A 25,164-nucleotide genomic window follows, 5' to 3' on the forward strand; every position below is an offset into this window, starting at 1 on the left:
ACAGCAGTTTTGCAGGGTAGGTATGTTGATTCTCTTGTTGCATATGAGGAGACGAGCTCAGTCACTTGTCCAATGTCATGTGGTCCGTAAGTGCCAGAGCTGGGAATCAGACACAGATCTAAAGATTGTGATTCTTCCAGTTTAATAATGGAGAGAAAATAATTTTTAAATTTTATTTTATTTTATGTTTATAATTTTTAAATTGAATGGGGGGAATGCTCTAAACATATTTAACATTATGCATTAATATTGTATCACTGGTTGGTTGGTTTTGGTTTGAAAGAAACATTGTTTTTCTCAGAGTATTAACATTGTCATATTTATTTTGTAATTAAATTAGATTGTGGAGACTGAGTAATCTCATGCATGTATGCCTGTAATCCCAGCACTTTGGGAGGCTCAGGTGGGCGGATCACTTGAGGTCAGAGCTGGAGACCAGCCTAGCCAACGTAGGAAAACCCTGTCTCTAATAAAAATGCAGAAACCATCTGGGTGCGGTGATGCATGCCTGTAATCCCAGCTACTCGGGAGGCTGAGGCACGAGAATTGCTTGAACCTGGGAGGCAGAGGTTGCAGTGAGTTGAGATGGCACTACTGCACTTGAGCCTGGGTGAGGGAGTGAGACTCTGTCTCAAAAAATAAATAAATAAATTAGATTGTGAAATACAAGATAAATATGCCACAAATATTCAGAGAATGTAAAGCTCAATGAGCCTGGGAAAGGCAGGAAATTTTATGGACATGATCCAGTGACATTTCCATGATCCAGAGACAGGACATGGAGGGAGGGCCAAGCACATATATGTCAACAGTGTTATATAGTGCAGCAATAAGCCTGTTTTGACTGGGAGGGAGGGGGACATTTAAACATATGATCTGGTTACTCCCTATCATAGTCCCAGTCTTTGTTAAGGTTTATAATCTAGCAGGACAAAGAAGATCAACAAATAAGTCGTCATAATAAAGTTTCTGAAGGGGGAAGTATAGTGGTAGAGCATGGCAATTGTATCTAAAACAGTCTGCAGAGTGTCAGGGAATGCTTTTTGGAGAAAGCAGCTTATGAACTGAAATCTAAACAATGAGTAGGAGTAACCCAGATGAAGAAAGGTTTTGAAGAATATCTTAGGCGGAGAGAGGAAACATGTAAAGATATAACCTTGCTGGGTCATAGGGCCAGTTCTGGAGAGGAGTTCATGAGACCAGTTCTGGAGAGGAGTTCATGAGACCGGTTCTGGAGAGGAGCTATGACTTTAACAGAAGAGTGGCATGGTCATGTCATTGTTTCAGGGGAAGAAACCTGACCCAAATTTCGTTTTTGCCTAGAGACCAAGGTAATAATAATGTTCAAGGTTATTAAGAATGGAGGAATCCTTTTCCGTAGGATTTTTACTTTATTTTTATTTTTATTTTTATTTTTTGAGACAGAGTCACGCTCTGTCACCCAGGCTGTACAGTGCAGTGGCGCGATCTCGGCACCCTGCAGCCTCTACCTCCTGGTTCAAGCAATTCTCCTGCCTCAGCCTCCCGAGTAGCTGGGGCTACAGGTTCACACCACCACACCTGGCTAAATTTGTATTTTTTTTTTTTTTTTTGAGACGGAGTCTCGCTGTGTCTTCCAGGCTGGAGTGCAGTGGCGTGATCTTGGCTCACTGCAAGCTCCGCCTCCCGGGTTCACGCCATTCTCCCGTCTCAGCCTCCCAAGTAGCTGAGACTACAGGCGCCCGCCACCACGCCCGGCTAGTTTTTTGTATTTTTAGTAGAGACGGGGTTTCACCATGTTAGCCAGGATAGTCTCGATCTCCTGACCTCGTGATCCACCCGCCTCGGCCTCCCAAAGTGCTGGGATTACAGGCTTGAGCCACGGCGCCCGGCCAATTTGTATTTTTAGTAGAGACAAGATTTCACTATGTTGGCCAGGCTGGTCTCGAACTCCTGACCTCATGATCTGCCCGCCTCAGCCTCCCAAAGTGCTGGGATTACAGGTGTGCTCTGTATGCTTTTTCTTTCAGCTTTATTTTCTTTGCTCTGAAGTACCTTGCTTCCTTTCATTTTAAGTCTTTTACTGTCCTTTAAGGTTTCCTTGGGAATTTTATTTCTAAATTAATTATTTGGCATCAAGTTAAAGCTCATGTTCATTTTAAAAAGTAGAAAGAGATAAACAAATAACAGATATTGGGAGTACGTTGGTGTAGGATCATAGTTATTTACCTCTGAACCTATTTATCAGACAACTAAAACATAAAGTTTTTTGTTTTATTATAAACCTGTTGTTTCCTGAAAACTAGTCAGAAAATCTTAACATCTCCTTCCATATGGTATAAGATTGCTCTCAGTTTCCTAATAAATTATTAACATAATTTTTGGTTTAGTAGAGACATTATTCTCTTCTAAAACCTTTTTGTAATTATGAGGAAACCAAGATATCTAGAAGCTTCAATTACTGAACTATGAAACCTTTTTGTTTTGTTTTGTTTTGTTTTGAGACAGAGTCTTGCTGTCGCCCAGGCTAGCGTGCAGTGGCAGGATCTCAGCTCACTGCAACCTCCGCCTCCCTGGTTCAAGCGATTCTCCTGCCTCAGCCTCCCGAGTAGCTGGGATTACAGGCGCCTGCCACCATTCCTGGCTAATTTTTGTATTTTTAGTAGAGACAGGGTTTCACCATGTTGGCCAGGCTGGTTTCCATCTGCTGACCTCAGGTGATCTGCCCACCTTGGCCGCCCAAAGTGCTGGGATTACAGGCATGAGACACCACGCCTGGCCCTATGAAACTGTTTTAAGGCTTAAAAGTTGTGCTCTATTGCTTATTCATTTTTTTTAGGTTTAATTTACATGTCTATAATGTATGTAACTCAGAATTAGCTTCCCTTTTTTTGAATTAGCTTTTCAAAAACTAAATTCAGTAGTAAACTAGATAGAAATAAATCATCACTATGGTTTATTTTTTAGTGCAAAGGAGACAGTCATTATTATAAGACAATAGTAAGATTATATACACATTCCCTGTGAGAATCAGCTAGTCCTGGAATCATTCCTTTTCCTGCATGAGAGTAGCCTTTTAACAGCTATTTTGCACTGAGTTCTGTCCCTTTAAAAGTTTATCCCTATGAGGATGATAGTGTGAAGGAGACAGTAGATTGCCTATTATTTCTGTAAGTATCTCTAAAATTAAGCACTAGACAGTGCTTAAAACTCATTAGATTTGTATTATTTTATATATATATATATAAATAAAGTAATGGTGTTTTCTAATCAAAATCTAATCTTTTGACCCCTTAGCGCTGGCTGACAGAGCAGAGAGCTCAATGTCCTCATTGCCGGTAAGTGTTTCGCTATGATTATTTGTGAATTTGGAAAATAGTAAGGTCAGAATGTGCCTTGGGATTCATAAAGGCAGTTTTCCTGCAGTCAGCCCATTGCTCTTCTTCTTGAAGATAGTTGAGTAGAAATAAGCAATCTGACTAGAAAAAGAAATGCAGGGACTAATTCATGTGACTTAAAATTATGTTTACTATGTTGTACTCTGCCTCTCTTAGAAAATACTTGTGTAAGGTCAGGAGATCGAGACCATCCTGGCTAACATGGTGAAACCCCGTCTCTACTAAAAATACAAAAAACTAGCCGGGCGAGGTGGCGGGCGCCTGTAGTCCCAGCTACTCCGGAGGCTGAGGCAGGAGAATGGTGTGAACCCGGGAGGCGGAGCTTGCAGTGAGCTGAGACCCGGCCACTGCACTCCAGCCTGGGCGACAGAGCGAGACTCCGTCTCAAAAAAAAAAAAAAAAAGAAAAGAAAATACTTGTGTAAGTTCTTAATTTACCTTTCATAATTAAGCAACAAATTTTTCATGTTTCTGGTTAAAAAATCCAGATAGTTAGGCCATAACTTATCTTTTATAATTAAGCAAAAAATTTTAATGTTTCTGGTTTAAAAAATCCAGATAGTTTGGCCGGGCACAGTGGCTCACACCTGTAATCCCAGCACTTTGGGAGGCCAAGGTGGCTGGATAACCTGAGGTCGGGAATTCAAGACCAGCCTGGCCAACATAGTGAAACCTTGTCTCTACTAAAAATACAAAAATTAGCCGGGCATGGTGGCACGCACCTATAGTCCCAGCTACTCAGGAGGCTGAAACATGAGAATCGCTTGAACCTAGGAGGTGGAGGTTGGAGTGAGCTGAGATCGCACTGCTGCACTTGAGCCAACGTCGCGCCATTGTACTCCAGCCTGAGTGACAGAGCGAGAGTCTGTCTCAAAAAAAAAAAAAAAATCCATATGGTAGAGATAAATATAAAATAAAAAGGCTTCTGATTCTGATACTCCCTGCCCTGTCTTCTCACTTAATAACACTTGCAAAAGAAATTGTTGGATTTGGTATCTATTCTTCTAGACTATTTTTTGTGCATGTATTTTGTAATGCCCTAATCCAGTATAATTGTGCCTATATTTAAATATATGCGTATGTGATTCCCATATGCGTTTTCTTAAAATGTACCAATGATATAATATTGTTTTGCAGTTTGCTTTTTCATGTAAAATATGGTAGGTATGTTTTCTTGATTGTATGTATATATAAGTCATTTTTTTTAAAAGTGACTAATCAATGTTATGACTATACCTTGATTTATTTATCCCCATATTGAGAGACATTTAGGTTATCTCTACTTTTGGTTTCAAAAAATAATGCTGGAGTGCCATCTGTTGCCCATTTTTTCGTTTTGTATTCACTTTTCTTTACTTTTTATTTTTTTGAGACAAGGTCTCGCTCTGTCGTCCAGGCTGCAGTGCAGTGGCGCGATCTCAGCTCACTGCAGCCTCGACCTCCTGGGCTCAGGTGATCCTCCTACGTCAACCTGCCTCCTAACTGGGACCACTGGTGTGTGCTACCATGCCAAGCTAATTTCGTTTATTTTTTGTAGAGATGAGATGTCACTGTTTTTGCCAAACTGGTCTTGACTTCCTGGGCTCAAGGGATCCTACCACCTTGACCTCCCAAAGTGCTAGGATTGTAGGTGTGAACCAGTGTGCCCAGTCCCACCTTTCTTATATTATCTTATAAGACCAGCACTGTCAAGTAGAACTTTTTATAATGATGAAAGTGTTCTATGTCTACACTGTCTGGTATGGTAGCCACTAGCTACGTGTGGTTGTTGATCACTTGAAATGTGTCTAGTGTGGCTATATGATGAAATTTTATTTAGTTATTTATTTTTGAAATGGAGTCTCACTCTTTCTCCAGGCTGGGGTGCAATGGCGCAATCTTGGCTCACTGCATCCTCAATCTCCCTGGCTCAGGTGGTCCTCCTACCTCAGCTTCACGGGTAGCTGGGACTATAGGCACATGCCACGACGCTTGGCTAATTATTTGTAGAGACAGGGTTTCATCATGTTGTCCAGGCTGGTCTCGAACACCTCGGTTCAAGCAATCTACCTGCCTCAGCCTCCCAAAGTGTTGGGATTACAGGCATGAGCCACCATGCCAACAGTACAGCATTAGACTCAGAAGTTGAGAATTCAGTCCATATTCTGAATCATATGTTTTTGTTTAGTTTTTTTGTTTGTTTTTGTAAATGACGTGTTAATATGGTGAAAATAAGTTGCAAAGAGTATTTTTCATTGTGTCTTTTTCTTTTTTCTTTTTTTTTAGTTTTAATAGTGTTATGGGGCCAGGTAGTGGCTCATACCTGTAATCCCAGTACTTTGGGAGGATCACTGGAGGCCAGGAGTTCAAGACCAGCCTGGGAAATATAGCGAGATCCCTGTCTTTACAAAAAATTTTAAAATTACCTGGATTTGATGGTGTGCTGCTGTAGTCCCAGCCACTCAGGAGGCTGAGGCAGGAGGATCGCTTGAGCCCGGGAGGTCAAGGCTGCAGTGAACCATGATCATGCATGCTGCTGCATTCCACCCTGGGTCATAGAGTGAAACTGTATCTCTTAAAAAAAAATAGTGTTATGGTATGAGTATTATTGTGCTCTCTATTTTGAGAAATGTGTTTATTTTATAAAATAATCTGAAATTCATGAATTAGTGTATGTGTATGGATTTTCTCCCCAGTGCTCCACTCCAGCTACGAGAACTAGTAAATTGTCGTTGGGCAGAAGAAGTAACACAACAGCTTGATACTCTTCAACTCTGCAGTCTCACCAAACATGAAGAAAATGAAAAGGACAAGTATGTCCTCAATTTCTTTGTTCAATATGGAATGGATTTTGCCTTTGTGTTGTTTAATGACACTATATTGGTAGTTGCCATTTAGTTATTTATGAATAAGTAGTGTTAAATTTCTTAAGTTTTTAATTCTTTCAATCATGTGCTGTTGCTGTTAAGTAACATATTCTTATTATGTTTATTTAACAGCGGTTATTTCATGCCATGTATATACACAGACACCCCTTGCCCTCTCCTCCCCCCATACAGAAAGTGCTTTGCTAGATGATAGGCATACAGAGGTAAATGAGACATAATTTCTGTTAACTGCTTAATGGGGACACAGTGATAATACTGTGTTAAGTCATTTGAGGGACAAGAGTGAATAAATGGTCTTATGTTCCATGATTGAAGAATTTTGAACGTATCTGGAGAGTTGTTATGGGGAGCAGATAAAGAAAGGAAAGAATGATGTGGCAGTGATTTGTTTTTATAGATGAAGAAGCTACAACATGGTTAATTGTAAGGCTTCACTGTCCAGCAATAGTAAAATAACTTGAATTAGGTGAGAGTCCAGGAGGACCCTTGAATGTTTAGAAATAAAACCTGGTCACTTTCTGTAGAGTCACAACATGGTAAAGCAAGAGGTTGAAACCTCACAGGTCATTAGAAAAAATTTTATCTGTTTCTTCATTATACTGAGGAACTAGAACCATAGAAATAAGAGAACAGGGCATGGTGGTGTGCACCTATAGTCTCAGCTACTTGGGAGGCTCAGGCAGGAGGATCTCTTGAGCCCAGAGGATGGCTTAGGTAACATAGCAAGACCCCCATCTCTTAAAAAAAGAAAAAGAAAAAAAAAGAGGCTTAATTATGGTAGTATATGGTAGTATAACACCATATTCTGATAATTATGGTAGTATAACACCATATTCTGATGCATAATCAGAATTAAAACCTATTATTCGGGCGGGTGTGGTGGCTCATGCCTATAATCCCAGCACTTTGGGAAGCCGAGACGGGTGGATTACCTGTGGTCAGGAGTTCAAGACCAGCCTAGCCAATGTGGAGAACCCCGTCCCTACTAAAAATACAAAAATTAGCTGGGTGTGGTGGTGGACACCTGTAATCCCAGCTACTTGGCAGGCTGAGGCAGGAGAATCACTTGAGCCCAGGAGGCATAGGTTGCAGTGAGCTGAGATGGTGTCATTGCACTCCAGCCTGGGTGACAGAGCAAGACTCCGTCTCCCCCAAAAAAAACTAAAACTAAAACTAAAAAGCTGCTATTCAGGTTTAACTGGACTTTTAAGGAATTCTGTCATTTGTAGCATTGTGGAGGTCTCACCAAAAATAGTTATTTAATTTCTTTTCTATATAATAACACATTTCTTAGGTGAACACTTAGGTGTTTTTCCTCTGAAGTGGTGGGTATTACTATTTGGAAAGACCCTTTACCTCTTGTTGGGCCTGTTCTATTAGAGCCTCTCAAAAGGAATGGACTGCTACAGTTTGCTAACCTGCTAGTCTTTCTTATTTGCTGTTTGATGCCTACTGGCCTCCCCTTTTTGCAGGTGAATACGGGCTGTTGATTAAGAGGAGTTTTGGCAAATTTTCTATATTGTAAAAGCTATATTATAAATTTGGTATTTTGGAAGTCTTGCTATGTGAGCTTCCAAACAGTATCTGATATATTTTTTCTAACCTTTATTAATTTCCCATTTGATACTCTGATTACTTATGAATTAGAAATATAAAATATAAACCTATGTAAGTATTTTCTCTAAGATCGGTGTCCTTCATCAATGAAATGCTTTTTTAAAAATGCGTGAGTGGGTCAGGCGCAGTGGCTCATGCTTGTAATCCCAGCGCTTTGGGAGGCCGAGGCAGGTGGATCACCTAAGGTCAGGAGTTCAAGACCAGCCTGGCCAACATGGTGAAACCCTGTCTGTACTAAGAATACAAAAATTAGCTGAGCGTGGTGGTGGGTGCCTGTAATCCCAACTACTTGGGAGGCTGAGGCAGCAAGAATTGGTTGAACCCAGAAAGTGTAGGTTGTAGTGGGCCAAAATCACACCACTGCATTCCAGCCTGGATGACAGAGCTAGACTCCGTCTCAAAAAAAAAAAAATTGCAAGAGTGTATCTACTTTATAAACAATAGAATACTTAAAACATTTTAATTATGGTAAAATACACATAAAATTACCATCTTAATCATTTTTTTTTTTTTTTTTTGAGACGGAGTCTCGCTCTGTCGCCCAGGCTGGAGTGCAGTGGCGCGATCTCAGCTCACTGTAAGCCCCGCCTCCCGGGTTCACGCCATTCTCCTGCCTCAGCCTCCTGAGTAGCTGGGACTACAGGCGCCCGCCACTGCGCCCGGCTAATTTTTTGTATTTTTAGTAGAGACGAGATTTCACCGTGTTTGCCAGGATGATCTCGATCTCCTGACCTTGTTATCCGCCCGCCTCGGCCTCCCAAAGTGCTGGGATTACAGGTGTGAGCCACCACGCCCGGCAATCATTTTTAAATGTACAATTCAGTTATGTTAAGCATGTTCACATGTTCAACCAATCTCCAAAACTTTTTAAACTTGCAAATCTGAAACTGTACCTATTAAACCACTCCCCATTCCCTCTTCCCACCAGCCCCTGGCAGCCACCATCATACTTTCTGTTTCTATCAGTTTGAGTACTCTGGATACCGCATATAAGTAAAACCATACGGTACCTATCTTTTTGTAACTGGTTTATTTTACTTAGCATAATGTCCTCAAGGTTTATCCATGTGTCAAAATTTCCTACCTTTTTAAGGCTGAGTAATATTATATTGTATGTATATGTCACATTTTGTTTATCCATTCATCTGTCAGTGAAAATGGCGTTGCTTCCACCTTTGGGCTGTAGTGAATAATGTTGCTATGAACATGGATATTCATGTCTTTGAGACTCTACTTTCAGTTCTTTTGGTTATGTAATCAGAAGTAGCATTGCTAGATCGCATGGTAATTCTATTTTTAATTTAAGTTTTTAAGGAATCTCCATACTGTTTTCCATAGTGACTGTACCATTTTACAGTCCCACCAACACTGCACAAGGGTTCCAGTTTCTCCACATCCTGGCCAACACTTGCTTTTTTTTTTGTTTTTTTATAGCAACCATCCTACTATGGTATGAGGTTAGGATTCACATTTCTGTAATGATTAGTAGTGATGAGCACCTTTTCATATGCTTACTGGAGATCTTTTGCTCATGTTTAAATGGGAGTTTTAAAAATTTATTTGTTGAATTATAGGTGTTATTTATATATTCTGGATATTAAACCTTCATTCTTCTCTCTCTCTCTTTTTTTTTTTTTTTTTTTGAGGCAAAGTCTTTCTCTGTTGCCCAGGCTGGAGTGCAGTGGTGTGATTATCAGCTCACTGCAACCTCTGCCTCCCAGGTTCAAGTGATTCTCGTGCCTCAGCCTTTTGAGTAGCTGGGATTACAGGCGTGTACCACCATGCCTAGCTAATTTTTTGTGTTTCTAGTAGAGAAGGCGTTTTCACTATTTTGGCCAGGCTGGTCTCAAACTCCTGGCCTCAAGTGATCCATCCGCCTTTGCCTCCCAAAGTGCTGGGATTACAGGCATGAGCCACCACCACACCGGCCTGTAGTCTATTTGTGTATATGGTGTAAAGTAAGGGTCTGTGCTAGTCTGCTAGGTCTTCCATAACAATACTGCTGAGTAGCTTAAACAATAGAAATTTATTTTCTCACAGTTCTGATAGGTGTTAAGTCCCAGATTAAATGCTGGTAGTGTTGGTTTCTGGTGAGGCCTCCCTTTCTCCTTGACTTATAGATGGCCACCACCTAGCTCTGTCCTCACATGATCTTTGCTATGTGCATGTGCACGCCTGGTGTCTCCTCTTATAAAGGACACCAGTGCTGTTGGATTTGGGTCCTGCCCTTATGATCCTTACTTAACCTTAATTACTTTCTTAAAGGTTCTGTCTGCTAATACATTCACACTGGGGGTTAAGGCTTTACCCTATGAATTTGAGGGGGGACATAGTCAATCCATAACAGAGCTAACTTTATTGTTTTCCATGTGAATATCCAGTTTAAAAGAAAGTTTAAAATTGAGTTGTTCATTTTCCAGGGGGGTCTAGTATTAACTCGTGCAGTTAATCATGTGTCTTGATTATTGTTATCATTGACCACATGTAGGAAAAGTACTTGTGCATGCTCATGTAGGTATAAATGCATAATCAATATTATTAAGCACATGCCCAGAATGTAGTAGTACAATAGAATTTACCATCTGTAGTGCTGCTTGGAAATGATGCAATATATATGATGTCTTTAAGAAGCAAATCTGTATTTTGCATGTGATTATAAAGTCCAGATCAATGAAAACAGTACTTTAAAAAAATTGTCCACATAAACTTCTTTAGCTTACTTTACAGAAGCCATGGAGTACATTTTATACTGTGTTTCTTGAGACATAATCATTTAAAATTGACCTGTTTGCTCAAGCTTAAGAATTTGTGGAGGTGATAATGTTCCAATTTTATTTAATTTATAACTTTATTTTCTTTTCATAATGTATAGATGTGAAAATCACCATGAAAAACTTAGTGTATTTTGCTGGACTTGTAAGAAGTGTATCTGCCATCAGTGTGCACTTTGGGGAGGAATGGTAAGCAGAACAAATTCAGTATTTTTTTTTTAGTTAGAGACTAGAAGGCACTGAAATACTTATTCAGATAGAAAATAGTGTCATTATGCTCTCGTAGAATGAAAATTAAAATGCATCTGCTTTATAGATGCTTTATTAAAGGTTTCATACTTTTATTCTAGAGAATCTTGTTTGTGCGGTTTAATGTAGGACATGGGCCCCCTACATAAATATTTTAACCTCTAACACCTCTGCAACATATCCTCTATTCATTTGCAAATCTTTTTGTTGTAGGATCCAGGTCACTTTTTTCATTAAAGGTCAGTTGATCGATGTACTGGCCAGGGTTTCCAATTTTAGTTCCTTTAAAATGGAGCAAGAACTTAGACACTTGTGAAACAACATTGAGTGCACATATCTAGATCTTATAATTATTTTCTGTTTTTTAGATTCTTTTTTCCAATTGAATTCAAGAGCAGTTTTTAAAGACAGTCTGCCATTATTGAGCTTGAAGCATTGAAGTTAGTTTTCTTAGAAGCAGCTTTTTTATTTTAAAGTCATGTTCTGTTGTTTACTGAATACTTTTTTTTCTTGAGAAAAAATTTTGCACTCATTGCTGAGGCTGGAGTGCAATGGTGGGATCTCGGCTCACCACAACCTCTGCCTCCCGGGTTCAAGTGATTCTCCTGCCTCGGCCTCCCTAGTAGCTGGGATTACAGGCATGCGCCACCACCACGCCTGGCTAATTTTGTCTTTTCAGTAGAGACAGGGTTTCTCCATGTTGGTCAGGCTGGTCTTGAACTCCCGACCTCGGGTGATCCACCTGCCTCAGGCCCCCAAAGTGCTGGGATTACAGGCGTGAGCCACCGTGCCTGGCCTCTGAATACTTAATTAAATGATCTCCTTACAATATTAAGTACAATTGGCCTAAATAGGTTGAGAATAAATACAATAGATTCTCAGTGAGGAAAGATAAGTGATGGGGGAAATGGAAGTGGGTAGTTATCTAGAGTTCCCATGAGAATTGATCATTCTGTGGACATCAGTCAGTATGTTTTACCTAGAAAGTGAAAGGCCAGATTGGTTGAGTGGAGCTCAATTCAGAGAGCTTTCTGTTAGAATTTGAATATTAATGCGCTGACTAGAAAAAATTAAGAAGTTCTTACATTTAATACTTTAAATACATAGGTTTTGTAAGATAATAAGTACAGACTTTTTTTCTATACTTAAAGTGAACATGTAAAAATCTACATCTTTTTTGGAGACAATAATGGGATACTTTGGCTAAATAAGACAATTCTAGTAAGAACTTATAGGAGGCTTCTTATATTAAAAATTTAATAATTCTGGTTACCAATCAAAATTATTTTTAGGTAGTTAGCTATAAAAATTGTTCTTTGAGTTGAATGCAACTGAATTTGTGAGGTTACTACAGAACTAGCCTTCTATCTCTGTAGTAATTCTGTGGGATGGAAAATGGGTTCATTGCTTTTGTTAATTTTGTATCCTGGGCTTTTTCTTCGAGCATCTTTCTAATTCATTCACCTGTGGTAAAGACTAGGGATTTGGTGATGAACATATCAAACAATTAATTACATATTTAATTGGTGTGATAAATTGGAGGAATAAATACAGAGAGCTGATGAGGATGCATAACTATAGCAGCTGATCCTGTAAATCTGAGCTGCAAAGGATGAGTAGGATTAAGACAAACTAAGATGGGAGAGGGAAGATGGAGAATTATTATTATTTGCTTTGTTTTGTTTTTTCGAGATAGAGTCTCACTCTGTCACCCAGGCTGGAGTGCAGTGGCATGATCTCAGCTCACTCCAACCTCCGCCTTCTGGGTTCAAGTGGTTCTCCAGCCTCAGCCTCCTGAGTAGCTGGGATTACAGGCGTGTGCCACCATGCCCAGCTAATTTTTATATTTTTTAGTAGAGATGGGGTTTCACTATATTGGCCAGGCTGATCTCGAACTCCTGACCTCAGGTGATCCACCCGCCTCAACCTCCCAAATTGCTAGTATTGCAGGCATGAGCCACTGTGCCTGGCATTGTTATTATTTTTGGTTTTTATTTTTAAATAATTATTATAATTTTTTGGTACAAAGTCTCTCTCTGTCACCTGGGCTGGAGTACAGTGACCCAATCACAGCTCACTGTAAGCTCTGCCTCCCAGGTTCAAGCAATTCTCATGTCTCAGCCTCTTGAGTAGCTGAGATTACAGGTATGTGCCACCATCCGTGGCTACTTTTTGTATTTCAGTAGAGACGTGTTTTCGCCATGTTGGCCAGGCCAGTATTGAATTCCTTGGTTCAAGCGATCTGCCCTCCTTGGCCTCCCAAAGTACCAGGATTATAGGCATGAGCCACTCCCCCCAGCTGAGAATTATTTTTTAATAAGAGGGAGTAATTTTTGTAAAGTCCTGGTGTAAAGAAGTTTGAGGACGTGGAAGAAAACTAGTGTTGCCTTAGAGAAGAGTGAGTGACTGATAAGGTTGTAGCAGATGATTTGGGCTGTGGCTAAAGATTTTGGTTCTTTTTAGTAAGTTAATTTCTAGTTAAATGAGTATTTTGCTAAAGCCCTTTATGTACAATGTTGAAAGAGTTCCTGCATGGACTAAGTGATTTTAAGCAGGCACTGGCCTGCTTCAACAAAATTAATTAGCTAATAAGATAAAGTTCATTTGAAATATTTACCAGTTTATTAGTGTCCATAGAGTGTTACACAGGAATGTAAATGCAGATGAGATATGTGAAAGTATTCTAAAGCTACTCTAATTTAAATAGCATGGCGGACATACCTTTAAACCTTTGGCAGAAATTTATGAGCAACATGTCACTAAAGTGAATGAAGAGGTAGCCAAACTTCGTCGGCGTCTCATGGAACTGATCAGCTTAGTTCAAGAAGTGGTAAGACTACTACTAAAATATAATTATTTTGTTTTTAATCTGTAATGTATAATAATATATTTATATAATATAAGTTAATCAGATGTTGAAATCAAGATTTTCAAGATTTGTAAATTTGATAGGCTGTACCTATAGTCAAATCCCATAAATTTCAGAGTATCTGAGAAATTTCCATACAAAACCCCTGGCTTGTAAGGAAGCAGTTGGAGTCAGAGAATTACCACCTATGCAGAATTAGAAAATCAGTGAAATTAAAAAGTCCATTTGTTACAGAGTCATTAATTAACTTATTTTTTCTTTTTTTTGAGACGGAGTTTCACTCTTGTCCCCCAGGCTGGAGTGCAGTGGCAAGATCTCAGCTCACTGCAACCTCCACCTCCCGGGCTCAAGTGATTCTTCTGCCTCACCCTCCCCAGTGGCTGGGATTACAGTTACCTGCCACCATGCCTGGCTAATTTTTGTATTTTTAGTAGAGACAGGGTTTCACCATATTGGCCAGGCTGGTTTCAAACTCCTGACCTCATGATCCACCTGCCTTGGCCTCCCAAAGTGCTAGGATTACAGGCGTGAGCCACTGTGCCTGGCCCTAATAATTGACTTCTAAACAGAATCAATATTGACTTTTACAGTCATTCATTAAGTTATACACTCTTTGGATCTCCAGCTTTTGGGTGAGTTTCTTTTGCTAAGGAATGAACTATTTGTGATGTCCTGATTTAGAACTCCACAGAGTTGAAAGTGTAATATTTAACATTACTCTTTAGATATTGTATAGGTCAAACAGCTTTAGTGGGCTATTTATAATGTTATTTCTGTGAAAAAGTGTGATAAGCCCCAAAGAATGAAATACTAAGCATATTTTTAGAATACATTTTGTTTCAAGTTGGCAGAATGACAGTCATAAGTGAGGTTTATGGACCATTTCCTAACTTAAAGTGAAGTTTGTGGACCATATGCTAAATTAAAAACATGCCTTCTTTGTTTTACCCCTTTAGGAATCAAGAACCAAGTGATCATTTATAACATTCTTTATGCGGAAAATTTGTGTTTTTGATTGCATGTCTGCCGTTTTGAAATATAAGCGAGTTGGGTCATTTCCATTTGACCTTCCTCTACCTTTTTCCTATTATCTATTCTAGGCAATATTATAATGTGGTGCTTCTGTTTTTAAAATCTACCCCCTTAAAATTATTCTTACCTGTTTATCTTCTAGGAAAGGAACGTAGAAGCTGTAAGAAATGCAAAAGATGAGCGTGTTCGGGAAATTAGGAATGCAGTGGAGATGATGATTGCACGATTAGACACACAGCTGAAGAATAAACTTATAACACTGATGGGTAAGTGTTTTTGTATGCTGTTGGAGTACCTGGTGCTTTCAGCTTCTTTGAGATTCAGTCTTTGAAGAGGAAGGGTGGTGATCCTAGTAAGGAATCTTGAAATTTTAAGCAACTCCATGTTGTTAAAGTTTAGACAGATAAATGTTTGCCTTGTATTTAGAAATGGTAGGAGATAAAAGTTTTCATAGCCATTTGGATGAAAATCCAAGTTTTCATAGCCATTTGGATGAAAATCCTAATGGCCACTGGGCATTATTGTTAGGTAGCTTTTTCTCCAAATCTAACAGAATTCCTTCTACTAATGTTCCATATCCTTTCCATCCGTTTTCATTGAGGATGAAGAAACTGACATTTGTAAATACCAGCGTCATCCCCTGCCAGTTTTTTCTTAGAGATTTAAAGTCTCAGCTTTTGATTTCTAGTAGGGTTCATTTTACATATGTTTAATTATATTTATTGGTGATCTTTTGCTTTTCAAAGATTCCTTCATTCTTCTTTGATTGTGGAGCCTGGTATTAAACTTAAAATTTAAGTAAAAATTTGATCCAATGCTATAGTTTGTTTTGTTTGATTTGTTTTGGTGATCTTAGTCTTTCCAGTGTTTTGCTGACTGAAACCAGCTTTGCATTTTTTTTAGCATAGTCCAAAGTGAAATATATATACTTTAAATAAGGTGTGAACAAAGAATTTTTTTTTTGGCTCTCTTGATTCTCCGAAGAGTTTAGCCATGTCTTTGTGTCATCCAAAATAATGATTTTATCCATTTTATTTTTAACATTTAAAAAACGAGATGTAAATATCTTTGAGTTTGTATATTTGTATATCATTTCATAAATTGCTTTTCTATTATAATACTATACTATTTAATATCTGATTTTTAGTTTTTTTCCCACAGACCAGGCAATTAGACAAAACCTGTAGGTATTGATTATACTGGTCACAATGCCACTTAAAGATTTCATGTAAATGAAAATCGTAATTGTGCTTAGGTCCTCAGTTGCAGTCATACATGTAGGTGATCTTAGTTTTTCAGAACTTTAGATAATATTTGAGATCCCTTTAAGTTCATTAAGCCATGTAGAGTGCTGGATGTTGATACATATTAGGACTTTAAAATTGAGGGGATCTTGAATGTTGATGTAATCTTCAGTAGTAGCCAGATACACATTTGCATATGGTGTTGTTTTTCTTGAGTGAATTTGTTCATTGCTTCATTTATTTAATTGAATCAACTAAAAGCTAAATAATACCACAGTACAGATCTCATAAGTTTATTAATTTTGCTACCTGTATAACTCCGTGAAATAACTTCCCTTTACAGTAACTGAACTTGCCCTGCTTTTGTGGCTTTCAAATTATTTTTCATTATGAAAAATTATAATTTGTGATTTCCAAGATAGCTTTTATGATTAAATAGGATTCTTTCTAAGGATAAGAGGTGGGGAGAAGGATATTTTCAGGGTTAGTATATCTTTAGAATAGTCTCATAAGCCTCAGATTTTTAATTCATACTGTAATATCTGCCACTAATTTATTATTAGTAGTATTAGTATTATTATTATTGAGATGGAGTCTCGCTCTGTCATCCGGGCTGGAGTGCAGTGGCACTATCTCAGCTCACTGCAACCTCCGCCTCCCGGGTTCAAGCAATTCTCCTGCCTCAGCCTCCCGAGTAGCTGGGACTACAGGCACGTGCCACTACCCCTGGCTAATTTTCTTTATTTTTAGTAGAGATGGGGGTTTCACCATGTTGGCCAGGCTGGTCTTGAACTCCTGACCTGAAGTGATCCACCTGCCCCCACTTCCCAAAGTGCTGGGATTACAAGTGTGAGCCACCACACCTGGCCTCTGCCACTAATTTTTTTTTTTTTTTTGAGATGGAGTCTCACTCTGTTGCCCAGGCTAGAGTGCAGTGGCAAGATCTCAACTCACTGCAACCTCTGCTTCCCAGGTTCAAGCGATTCTTCTGCTTCAGCCTCCCAAGTAGCTGGAACTACAGGCACATGCCACCACACCCTGCTAATTTTTGTATTTTTAGTAGAGGCAGGATTTTACTATATTGGCCAGGCTGGTCTCCAACTCCTGACCTTGTGATCCGCCTGCCTTGGCCTCCCAGAGTGCTAGGATTACAGGCGTGAGCCACCACCCCTGGCCTCTGCCCCTCATTTTTAAGTTTAATTATGTACTGTAATGTGGTCCATAGGCTAATGTTTTAGGATTGTGGGATGTGGAGATAGTAGAATTTATGTCTGATAATACTAGATTCTAGCTAATACTTTATTTTAACTCTTTTTGCAATCTAGAAATTCTGAGTTTTATTTCAAAAATAAAAGTTCTAGGCTGAGGCAGGTGGATCTCTTGAGCCCAGGGGTTCAAGACCAGCCTGGGCAATGTGGCGAAACCCCATCTCTACCAAAAAAAAAAAAAAGAAAAAAGAAGAAAAATTAGCGAGGTGCGATAGCATGCTCCTGTAGTCCCAGCTACTCGGGAGGCTGAGGTGGGAAGCTCACTTGAGCCTGAGAGATGGAGGTTGCAGTGAGCCAAGATCGCGCCACTACAATCCAGCCTGGGCGACAGAATCAGACCCTGTCTCAAAAAATAAATAAAGTCCGGGCTCCTTGGCTCATGCCTGTAATCCCAGCACTTTGGGAGGTCGAGGCAGGCAGATCATTCTCAGGTTGGGAGTTCGAGATCAGCCTGACCAACATGGAGAAACCCCATCTCTACTAAAAATACAAAATTAACCGGTCATGGTGGCACATGCCTGTAATCTCAGCTACTCAGGAGGCTGAGGCAGGAGAATCACTTGAACCCGAGAGGCGGAGGTTGCGGTGAGCTGAGTTGGCGCCATTGCATTCCAGCCTGGGCAACAAGAGTGAAACCCCATCTCAAAAAATAAATAAAATAAAAGTTCTACCTGTTAAATGTTTTTTCTTATCAAATAACACAACAGATTGATAAAACTTTTGCTATCCTCATGGATATACTTCCAGTTTTTCAAATTTTGGGTTTATAAAGAAAATGGCCTGATTTGGTAAGCATACCTATCTTCTTTTTGTTTAAAAACATGTAAAGCATTTTCTTCCTTTTCTGTAATGATAATTTCTGTAATGATAATTTTTTTGTTTGTAATTTGAGACAGGGTCTCACTCTGTTGCCCAGGCAGGACTGCAGTGGTGCGATCAAGGCTCACTGCATGACTACATGCAGCCTTGACCACCTGGACTCAAGCGATTCTCATGCCTCAGCCTCTGAGTAACTGGGACTGCAGGCATGCACCGCCACTCTTGGCTAATTTTAATTTTTTTTGTAGGGACTGAGTCTTACCATGTTGCCTAGGCTGGTCTCAAATACCTAGGCTCAAGTATCCTCTTGCTTTGGCCTCCCAAAGTGCTGGGATTACAGGCATGAGCCACTGACCCCCGGCAGTAATAATTTGTTTATCCTTTTCTGTCTCCAACTCTTTGAGATTATTCACCTCTCTGGGAATTTTTTTTTTTTAAACAGGTCCTTGTATATTCACAGGACAGACCTTTTGCTGACATTTAACCTAAAACTCTGGCCCACTTTGTATTCTCTGTTAAGCCACAGTTAAATTTGGTGAAAAATTATTTCAGAATAACTGACTGAATGAAATTCATGTTATTGCTTCTTCCCAAGGGAATATGAAAATCTAGAAAAGTAAATTTTTTGCGTAAACTATATTGTCATTGCACATTTCATTTCTTAGATAAATTCAGTCTAAGTGATAATCTTCTCTAAAACTAATTAGAATTGGTTCTGAAGTTCCATTTTCAAGGCTACTATAATATTCAACCTCTGAAAGTTGAATGAGAATTTTTAGGGTAGCTGTAATGAGGAATTTTTGCTTACTTGAAGTGTATTTCTTGTTATTAAATATGTTTATTGGAAGTTAATTTCATTCTTAAACCAGTAATGAGCCCAAGTGTTGATGATTCACTATTTTTAATCAGGTCAGAAGACATCTCTAACCCAAGAAACAGAACTCTTGGAATCCCTTCTTCAGGAGGTGGAGCACCAGGTGATGAAATATTAAATGTAATGAAATAGTCTTTATCCTTTTTTCTCTGTATACTATAAAAGTTTTGTTTTTTTTTTTTTGACAGAGATTATCTGTTTGAGATCAAAAGATCTGTTGATCTTTGTGTTATAATGGAGATTTTTATGAAATAGGAATCAGCTGATTCTTCTCAAGTTTTTTCTTCATGTTTGGGAACCGCATTAGAACTATATTCTGCTTTGTAAGAACAGAATTGTTTCCATAGAAATCTGAATGTATAAGAGGTTAAAATCTCCCCACACTGTGGGGATATTATTGCCAGTTACTTTACATCTAGTGATTATTACGCTAAAGTTTAGCATTTTTATTTATTGAGGAAATATTAAGTCCTAAATAGATAGAGGCATCATTGTAAATATTGGTGATACAGCAGTGAACAAAATGGCAAAATTCTGTCCTCATAGAGTTTATATTTTAGATTAGGGTGGGTGAATATGAAGTATATAGTAAATGAGTACATAAAATATATAGTGTTGCATAAGTATTTGATATATTCACTTGTCTGGAATTTGCTTTTTGTAATTTCTGTCTATGCCTTATACACAGCTGTCTCCTGAGATTTTTATCTTAATCATTCTGGGGACTCCCTTGACATCTTTCTTGTGTTGAATCCCATGTTTCCTGATTCCTCTGGTATCTACTTTCTTGGTTTACTTGTTTTGTTTTAATATCCCACTTCCCTCAGTAGCTTTCCAGGAAGGGTAATCAGAACACATTTTTCTTGACTACATTGTCTGGAAATATTTTTATTTTATTTTTGTACTTGATTGACAATTTAGCTGGTAGAATTCAGCACATAAATATTTACTAAATACTCTTATTTTTCTTCATTATCCCCAATCTTTTTTCCTTTTCCTTTTTACACACATACATGTATATCTGTGTGGTATTGGCCCCAGGACCTTAATGGATACCAAAATCCTTAGATACTCAAGTCCCTTATATAAAATGGCATAGTATTTGCATGTAACCTATACACATCTCCCATATACAGAGTGTCAAATTATGACCTTTTGGTCAATGACAGACTGCATATGTGACAATGGTCCCATAAGATTAAAATGGAGCTGAAATATTTCTGTTGCCTAGTGGTGATGTCTAATGACATCATAGCCATTGTAATGTAGTAGCACAAAGCATTAATCACGTGTTTATGGTAATTCTGGTGTAAACAAACATACTGCGCTGCTAGTTGTATAAAAATATAACACATAATTATGTATAGTATGTAATACTTGATAAGTATGATAAACAACTATGCTACTGGTTTATGTATTTACTATACCATACCATTCATTATTCTAGAATATATTCTAGCGTTTACTCCTACTTTTTAAAAAAATGTTGTCTATATTCCAGAAGAAGACATTGTTAGCATTGTAGATCCATAGATGGTAGTACCCCTGAAGACCTTTCAATGGGACAAGATGTGGAGGTGGAAGGTGGTGATACTGATGATCCTGACCATGTGTAGGCCTAGGCCATTGTCTTAGTTTTTAACAAAACAGTATTAGGATTGGGTGTACGCCTGTAGTCCCAGCTACTCAGGAAGCTGAGGTGGGACAATTGCCTTAGCCCAGGAATTCAAGGCTGCAGTGTGCTATGATTGTACCTGTGAAAAGTCACTGCACTCGCCTAAGAAGTATAGCAAGACCTATCTGTTTAAAAAAGTAAACAAATAGGCCGGGCGTGGTGACTCATGCCTGTAATCTCTGTACTTTCAGAGGCCAAGGTGGGCAGATAATTGAGTGAGTTCAAGATCAGCCTGGGCAACATGGCGAAACTCCGTCTCTACTAAAAATACAAAACTTAGCTGGGTGGGGTGGCACATGCCTGTAGTCCCAGCCACTTGGGAGATTGAGACATGAAAATCACTTGAACCCGGGAGGCGGAGGCTTGCATTGAGCCGAGATCGTGTCACCGCACTCCAGCCTGGGCGACAGAGTGAGACCCTGTCTCAAAAAAAAAAAAAAAAAAGTAAATAATATTAACTGAAAAATGTAGGCTACATGGTGATATAGCCTGTTAGTGTTTATGTAAAGTTTGAAAACATTCAAAACATTGTTTATGGATATATGTACACACATAGTAATTGCAGAACCACATGTATGGTGATAATAAACTTCTGTTGAAGGGAGCAAGTTGCTTTTGGAAGAAATGGTGTCAAGGAAGGATATACACAGTAAGCATTCAATTAATATAAGTTAAAATTTTTTGTATTATGTGTGTATGTATGTACATATACACAGTGATTTTAAGCATACCTTAAAAATCTTAAGCAAACAGTTCAAATAACTTTAGATCACTTTATGTAAATTGTTCAAAAAACCGTAATGTCTTGGGCAATGCCTGACACATAATAATATGAATGACAAAATATGTAGCTGTTTGTTGTTTACTGCTGTTACCACTTACCGTTACATCATTGATTGATGCAGTAACTCAAACATGATATCATTATTCTTTGTAACTTTAAACTTTGATATATAGCATATGATATATGATACTTTTTTTTTTTCTTAAGACAGAGTTTTGCCCTGTCGCCCAGGCTGGAGTGCAGTGGTGTGATCTCAGCTCACTGTAACCTCCACCTCCTGGGTTCAAGCAATTCTTGTGCCTCAGCCTCCTGAGTAGCTGGGACTACAGGCACACGCCACCACGCTGAGCTAATTGTTGTATTTTTAGTAGAGATGGAGTTTCACCGTGTTGGCCAGGCCTTGAAGTCGCCAGGTCATGAGGTCTTGAACTCCTGACCTCAAGTGATCCACTTGCCTCAGCCTCCCAAAGTCCTGGGATTACAGGTGTGAGCCACTGTGCCCAGCCATATGATACATTATTTTTGATGAGCCATAAGCAACTGTTATTTAAAAGATATAAACTCAACTGTAGGTGGGTTTTATGAATATCATTCGTATGGCATTTGATAGTATATTAGTTTGCTAGACCTGTCATAACAAAATACCAGTGACTGTGGGACTTAAATGTAGAAATTTGTTTTCTCATTATTGTAGGAGCTGGAAGTGTAAGATTCAGGTGTTGGCAGGTTTTGTTTCTTCTGAGGTCTGTCTCCTTGACCTGTAAACGACTGCCTTCTTACTGTGTCCTCATGTGGACTTTTCTGTGTGATTGTGCAGCCCTAGAGTCTCTTCTTCTTAATAAGGACACCAGTAATGTTAGATTAAGGCCCTACCCCAGTGGCCTCATTTTAACATAATCACCTCTTTAAAGATTATCTGCAAATAGATTGAGGTACTGGAGGTTGAGCCTGCAGCATATAAATTAATGGAGGAAAGGGGTACAAAATTCAGCACATGACAGATAGTTTACAAAGCTTTTTCACTATAGCTTCATAATCCTTATAACAAACTTAATGAAGTAAGCAGTGGTGGATATTACTATTTTATTTTCGTATGTAAACAGACTCAGAGTCGTGTAATTAGTGGCAGAACTAGGACTTAACTTCAAACTGGTTTTTTTGAAGAAAAAATTAGTAGTCTTGTCTTTTATCTACCATGATTGTTACTGAAGTGAGATTTGTTACTTTTTCCCAAAGTAGTGTTTCCCAAATTAGTATCAGATGGTTTGTGTGTGTGCGTGTGTGTGTGTGTACACACGGGTGTATGTGTGTACGTTTTGTATTCTGTTACCTAGAATACAACCTGAGAAATGATTGCTTTTAAAAGCTTTCAACTTGGCCGGGCACGGTTGGCTCACGCCTGTAATCCCAGCAGTTTGGGAGGCTGAGGCGGGTGGATCACGAGGTCAGGAGTTCAAGACCAGCATGACCAACATGGAGAAACCCAGTCTCTACTAAAAAATACAAAAATTAACTGGGTGTGGTGGCACACACCTGTAATCCCAGCTATTCAAGAGGCTGAGGCAGGAGAATCGCTTGAACCCAGGAGGCGGAGATTGCAGTGAGCCGAGATTGTGCCACTGCACTCCAGCCTGGGTGACAGCGAGACTCTGTCTCAAAAAAAAAAAAAAAAAAAAAGAAAAGCTTTCAACTTACAGGTTTGTTCATTAATATATTCATAAGAACTTAACTGTACCAGCCTGAAAATACATTTGTACTTGCTTAAAACCTCACTTATCCTAGAATGTAAGGAGAGAAAAATGCATTAATATTAAGTATATTCAGTGACTTTACTAAAATGTAAGGAGAGAAAATGCATTAATATTAAGTATACTTATTCAGTGACTTTACTGTTAGAATATTATAGAAATAAACCTAGATTCTTTGTAGATTCTTAATTCTCAAGCTCACTTTGAGTTATTTTTCTCAGTGTTTTCAGTTTATAATCAGAATAATTTGTAATTAAGAATTTTGAGGTGGCAGTGAATAGCGATTTTGTTTGTTCAGATAATTTTTTTCTTCACACAGTTACGGTCTTGTAGTAAGAGTGAGTTGATATCTAAGAGCTCAGAGATCCTTATGATGTTTCAGCAAGTTCATCGGAAGCCCATGGCATCTTTTGTTACCACTCCTGTTCCACCAGACTTTACCAGGTATGACACAGTTTTTAATTTCATTTTCATTTGAAATTTATGTGGAAATGCATATACTTTTTTCAAAAGAATTTTTTTTTTTTTTAAAATGCCATCTCTCTGTCTCTCTTTTCTTTTATAGCTAGGGTCTCACTTGTTGCCCAGGCTGGTCTCAAACTCCTGGACTCAAGTAATCTTCCCACCTTGACCTCTCAAGTTACCAGGGATCATAGACATGAGCCACCACACTTGGCTACTCCATAGCTTTTTAAGGTCTTGTTATAATGGAGTGGTCTGGTGAGCTCTGTTTTATACATACAAATCTAGTTCTCCTGAAAAGTCTCACAGACTTATACTTTTGACTGTTAAGAGAAAATGATAATGAACTAGGAATCATTTTTTTTCCAAGAGCTCTATCTTCCATAGTGTAGAAAAAAATAATTGATTACATTAGCTTCATCAGTGTACCTTTTAAATTAAACTATATCTTCTAACACAAAACTCAGAAACTGATGAAATGCCAAAAGAATTTGAAGGTGATGCCATGTTACCTCCAGATCCTAAAAGATAGAGGAAATAATTATGGCAAAAAGTATCCTAGTTTTCATCTTGGGCTAAACATTAAGAGTTTTTCTGAACAGCATACTCCTTCAAGCATGTTTGTAATTATTCTGTGGTATTAGACTGGTGGTTTCTGACTAGCTGTTGGAATCACTTGGGATTTGGCTGAAAATTAATCAGTGCTGGGTCATACCATACCCTAGGCCATTTGAAAGAAAATCTTTGGGTGTATATTAGTCTACTTGGGCTGCCATAACAAAATACCACATACTGGGTGCCTTAAACAACAGAAATGTGTTTTCTCACAGTTTGGGAGACAAGAATTCCAAGATCAGGGTGTCAGAAAATTCACTTTTTTGCTTCAGCTTGCAGACAGCTGCCTTCTTTCTGTGTCCTCACCTGACCTTTTCTCTGTTCTTGCTTGGAGAGAGATCAGTCTCTGGTGTCTCTTTCTCTTTTTATGAGGCCACGAGCCTTATTGTATTAGACCCACTATTATCAACTCATTTAGCCTTAATTATCTTCCTACAGGCCCTATCTATAGACACAGTCACATTGGGGGTTAAGGCTTTAACATGGGAATTTTGGGAGAGACAATTAAGCCTGTGACATTGGGTTCAAATGGACATATCAGTTTGTTCTTTTAAAATCTCCTTAGCTTATTCTAAGATGAGGGGTGAAGCCACTGCTTCAGATAAATATTTTGGTGTGACAGGCTTTATCTTATAGAGATGACTTATGGAATACTATCAAGTTTTCCTACCATGGTGAGGGCTGTGGCACATTTAGAAAACAGCCTTTGTTATAAAAATGTTTATATGTTGAGCTGCCTTTTCTTTTTCTTCTGATATGTGATGCCCTCTGATGACCACAGAGCATTCATTGTACCATTTTATTTTTTATTTTTTTAATTTATTATTTTATTTACTTATTATTATTTATACTCTGTCACACTCTGTTGTCCAGGCTGGAATGCAGTGGCGTGAT

At 38.7% G+C, this 25,164-nt stretch overlaps 2 protein-coding genes across 36 annotated transcripts in view; both read left to right on the forward strand.

The window, feature by feature from the left end:
* SKA2 (spindle and kinetochore associated complex subunit 2) overlaps window positions 1-25,164 on the forward strand; it is a 105,231-nt gene that overhangs the window by 57,718 nt on the left and 22,349 nt on the right. The gene's annotated exons all lie outside the window — the stretch shown is intronic.
* TRIM37 (tripartite motif containing 37) overlaps window positions 1-25,164 on the forward strand; it is a 125,004-nt gene that overhangs the window by 12,234 nt on the left and 87,606 nt on the right. For 25 of the 35 annotated variants that reach the window (XM_015119114.3, XM_077968953.1, XM_077968952.1 and 22 more), the window contains 7 exon segments: window positions 3,277-3,317; window positions 6,052-6,168; window positions 10,733-10,820; window positions 13,588-13,710; window positions 14,924-15,047; window positions 19,022-19,089; window positions 23,513-23,637. In XM_015119114.3, coding sequence (XP_014974600.2) covers window positions 3,277-3,317; window positions 6,052-6,168; window positions 10,733-10,820; window positions 13,588-13,710; window positions 14,924-15,047; window positions 19,022-19,089; window positions 23,513-23,637 — 686 coding nt within the window. 35 annotated transcript variants of the gene reach the window in all.

The sequence above is a fragment of the Macaca mulatta genome, chromosome 16 (assembly GCF_049350105.2).
Source record: "Macaca mulatta isolate MMU2019108-1 chromosome 16, T2T-MMU8v2.0, whole genome shotgun sequence".
Classification (NCBI taxonomy): domain Eukaryota; kingdom Metazoa; phylum Chordata; class Mammalia; order Primates; family Cercopithecidae; genus Macaca; species Macaca mulatta.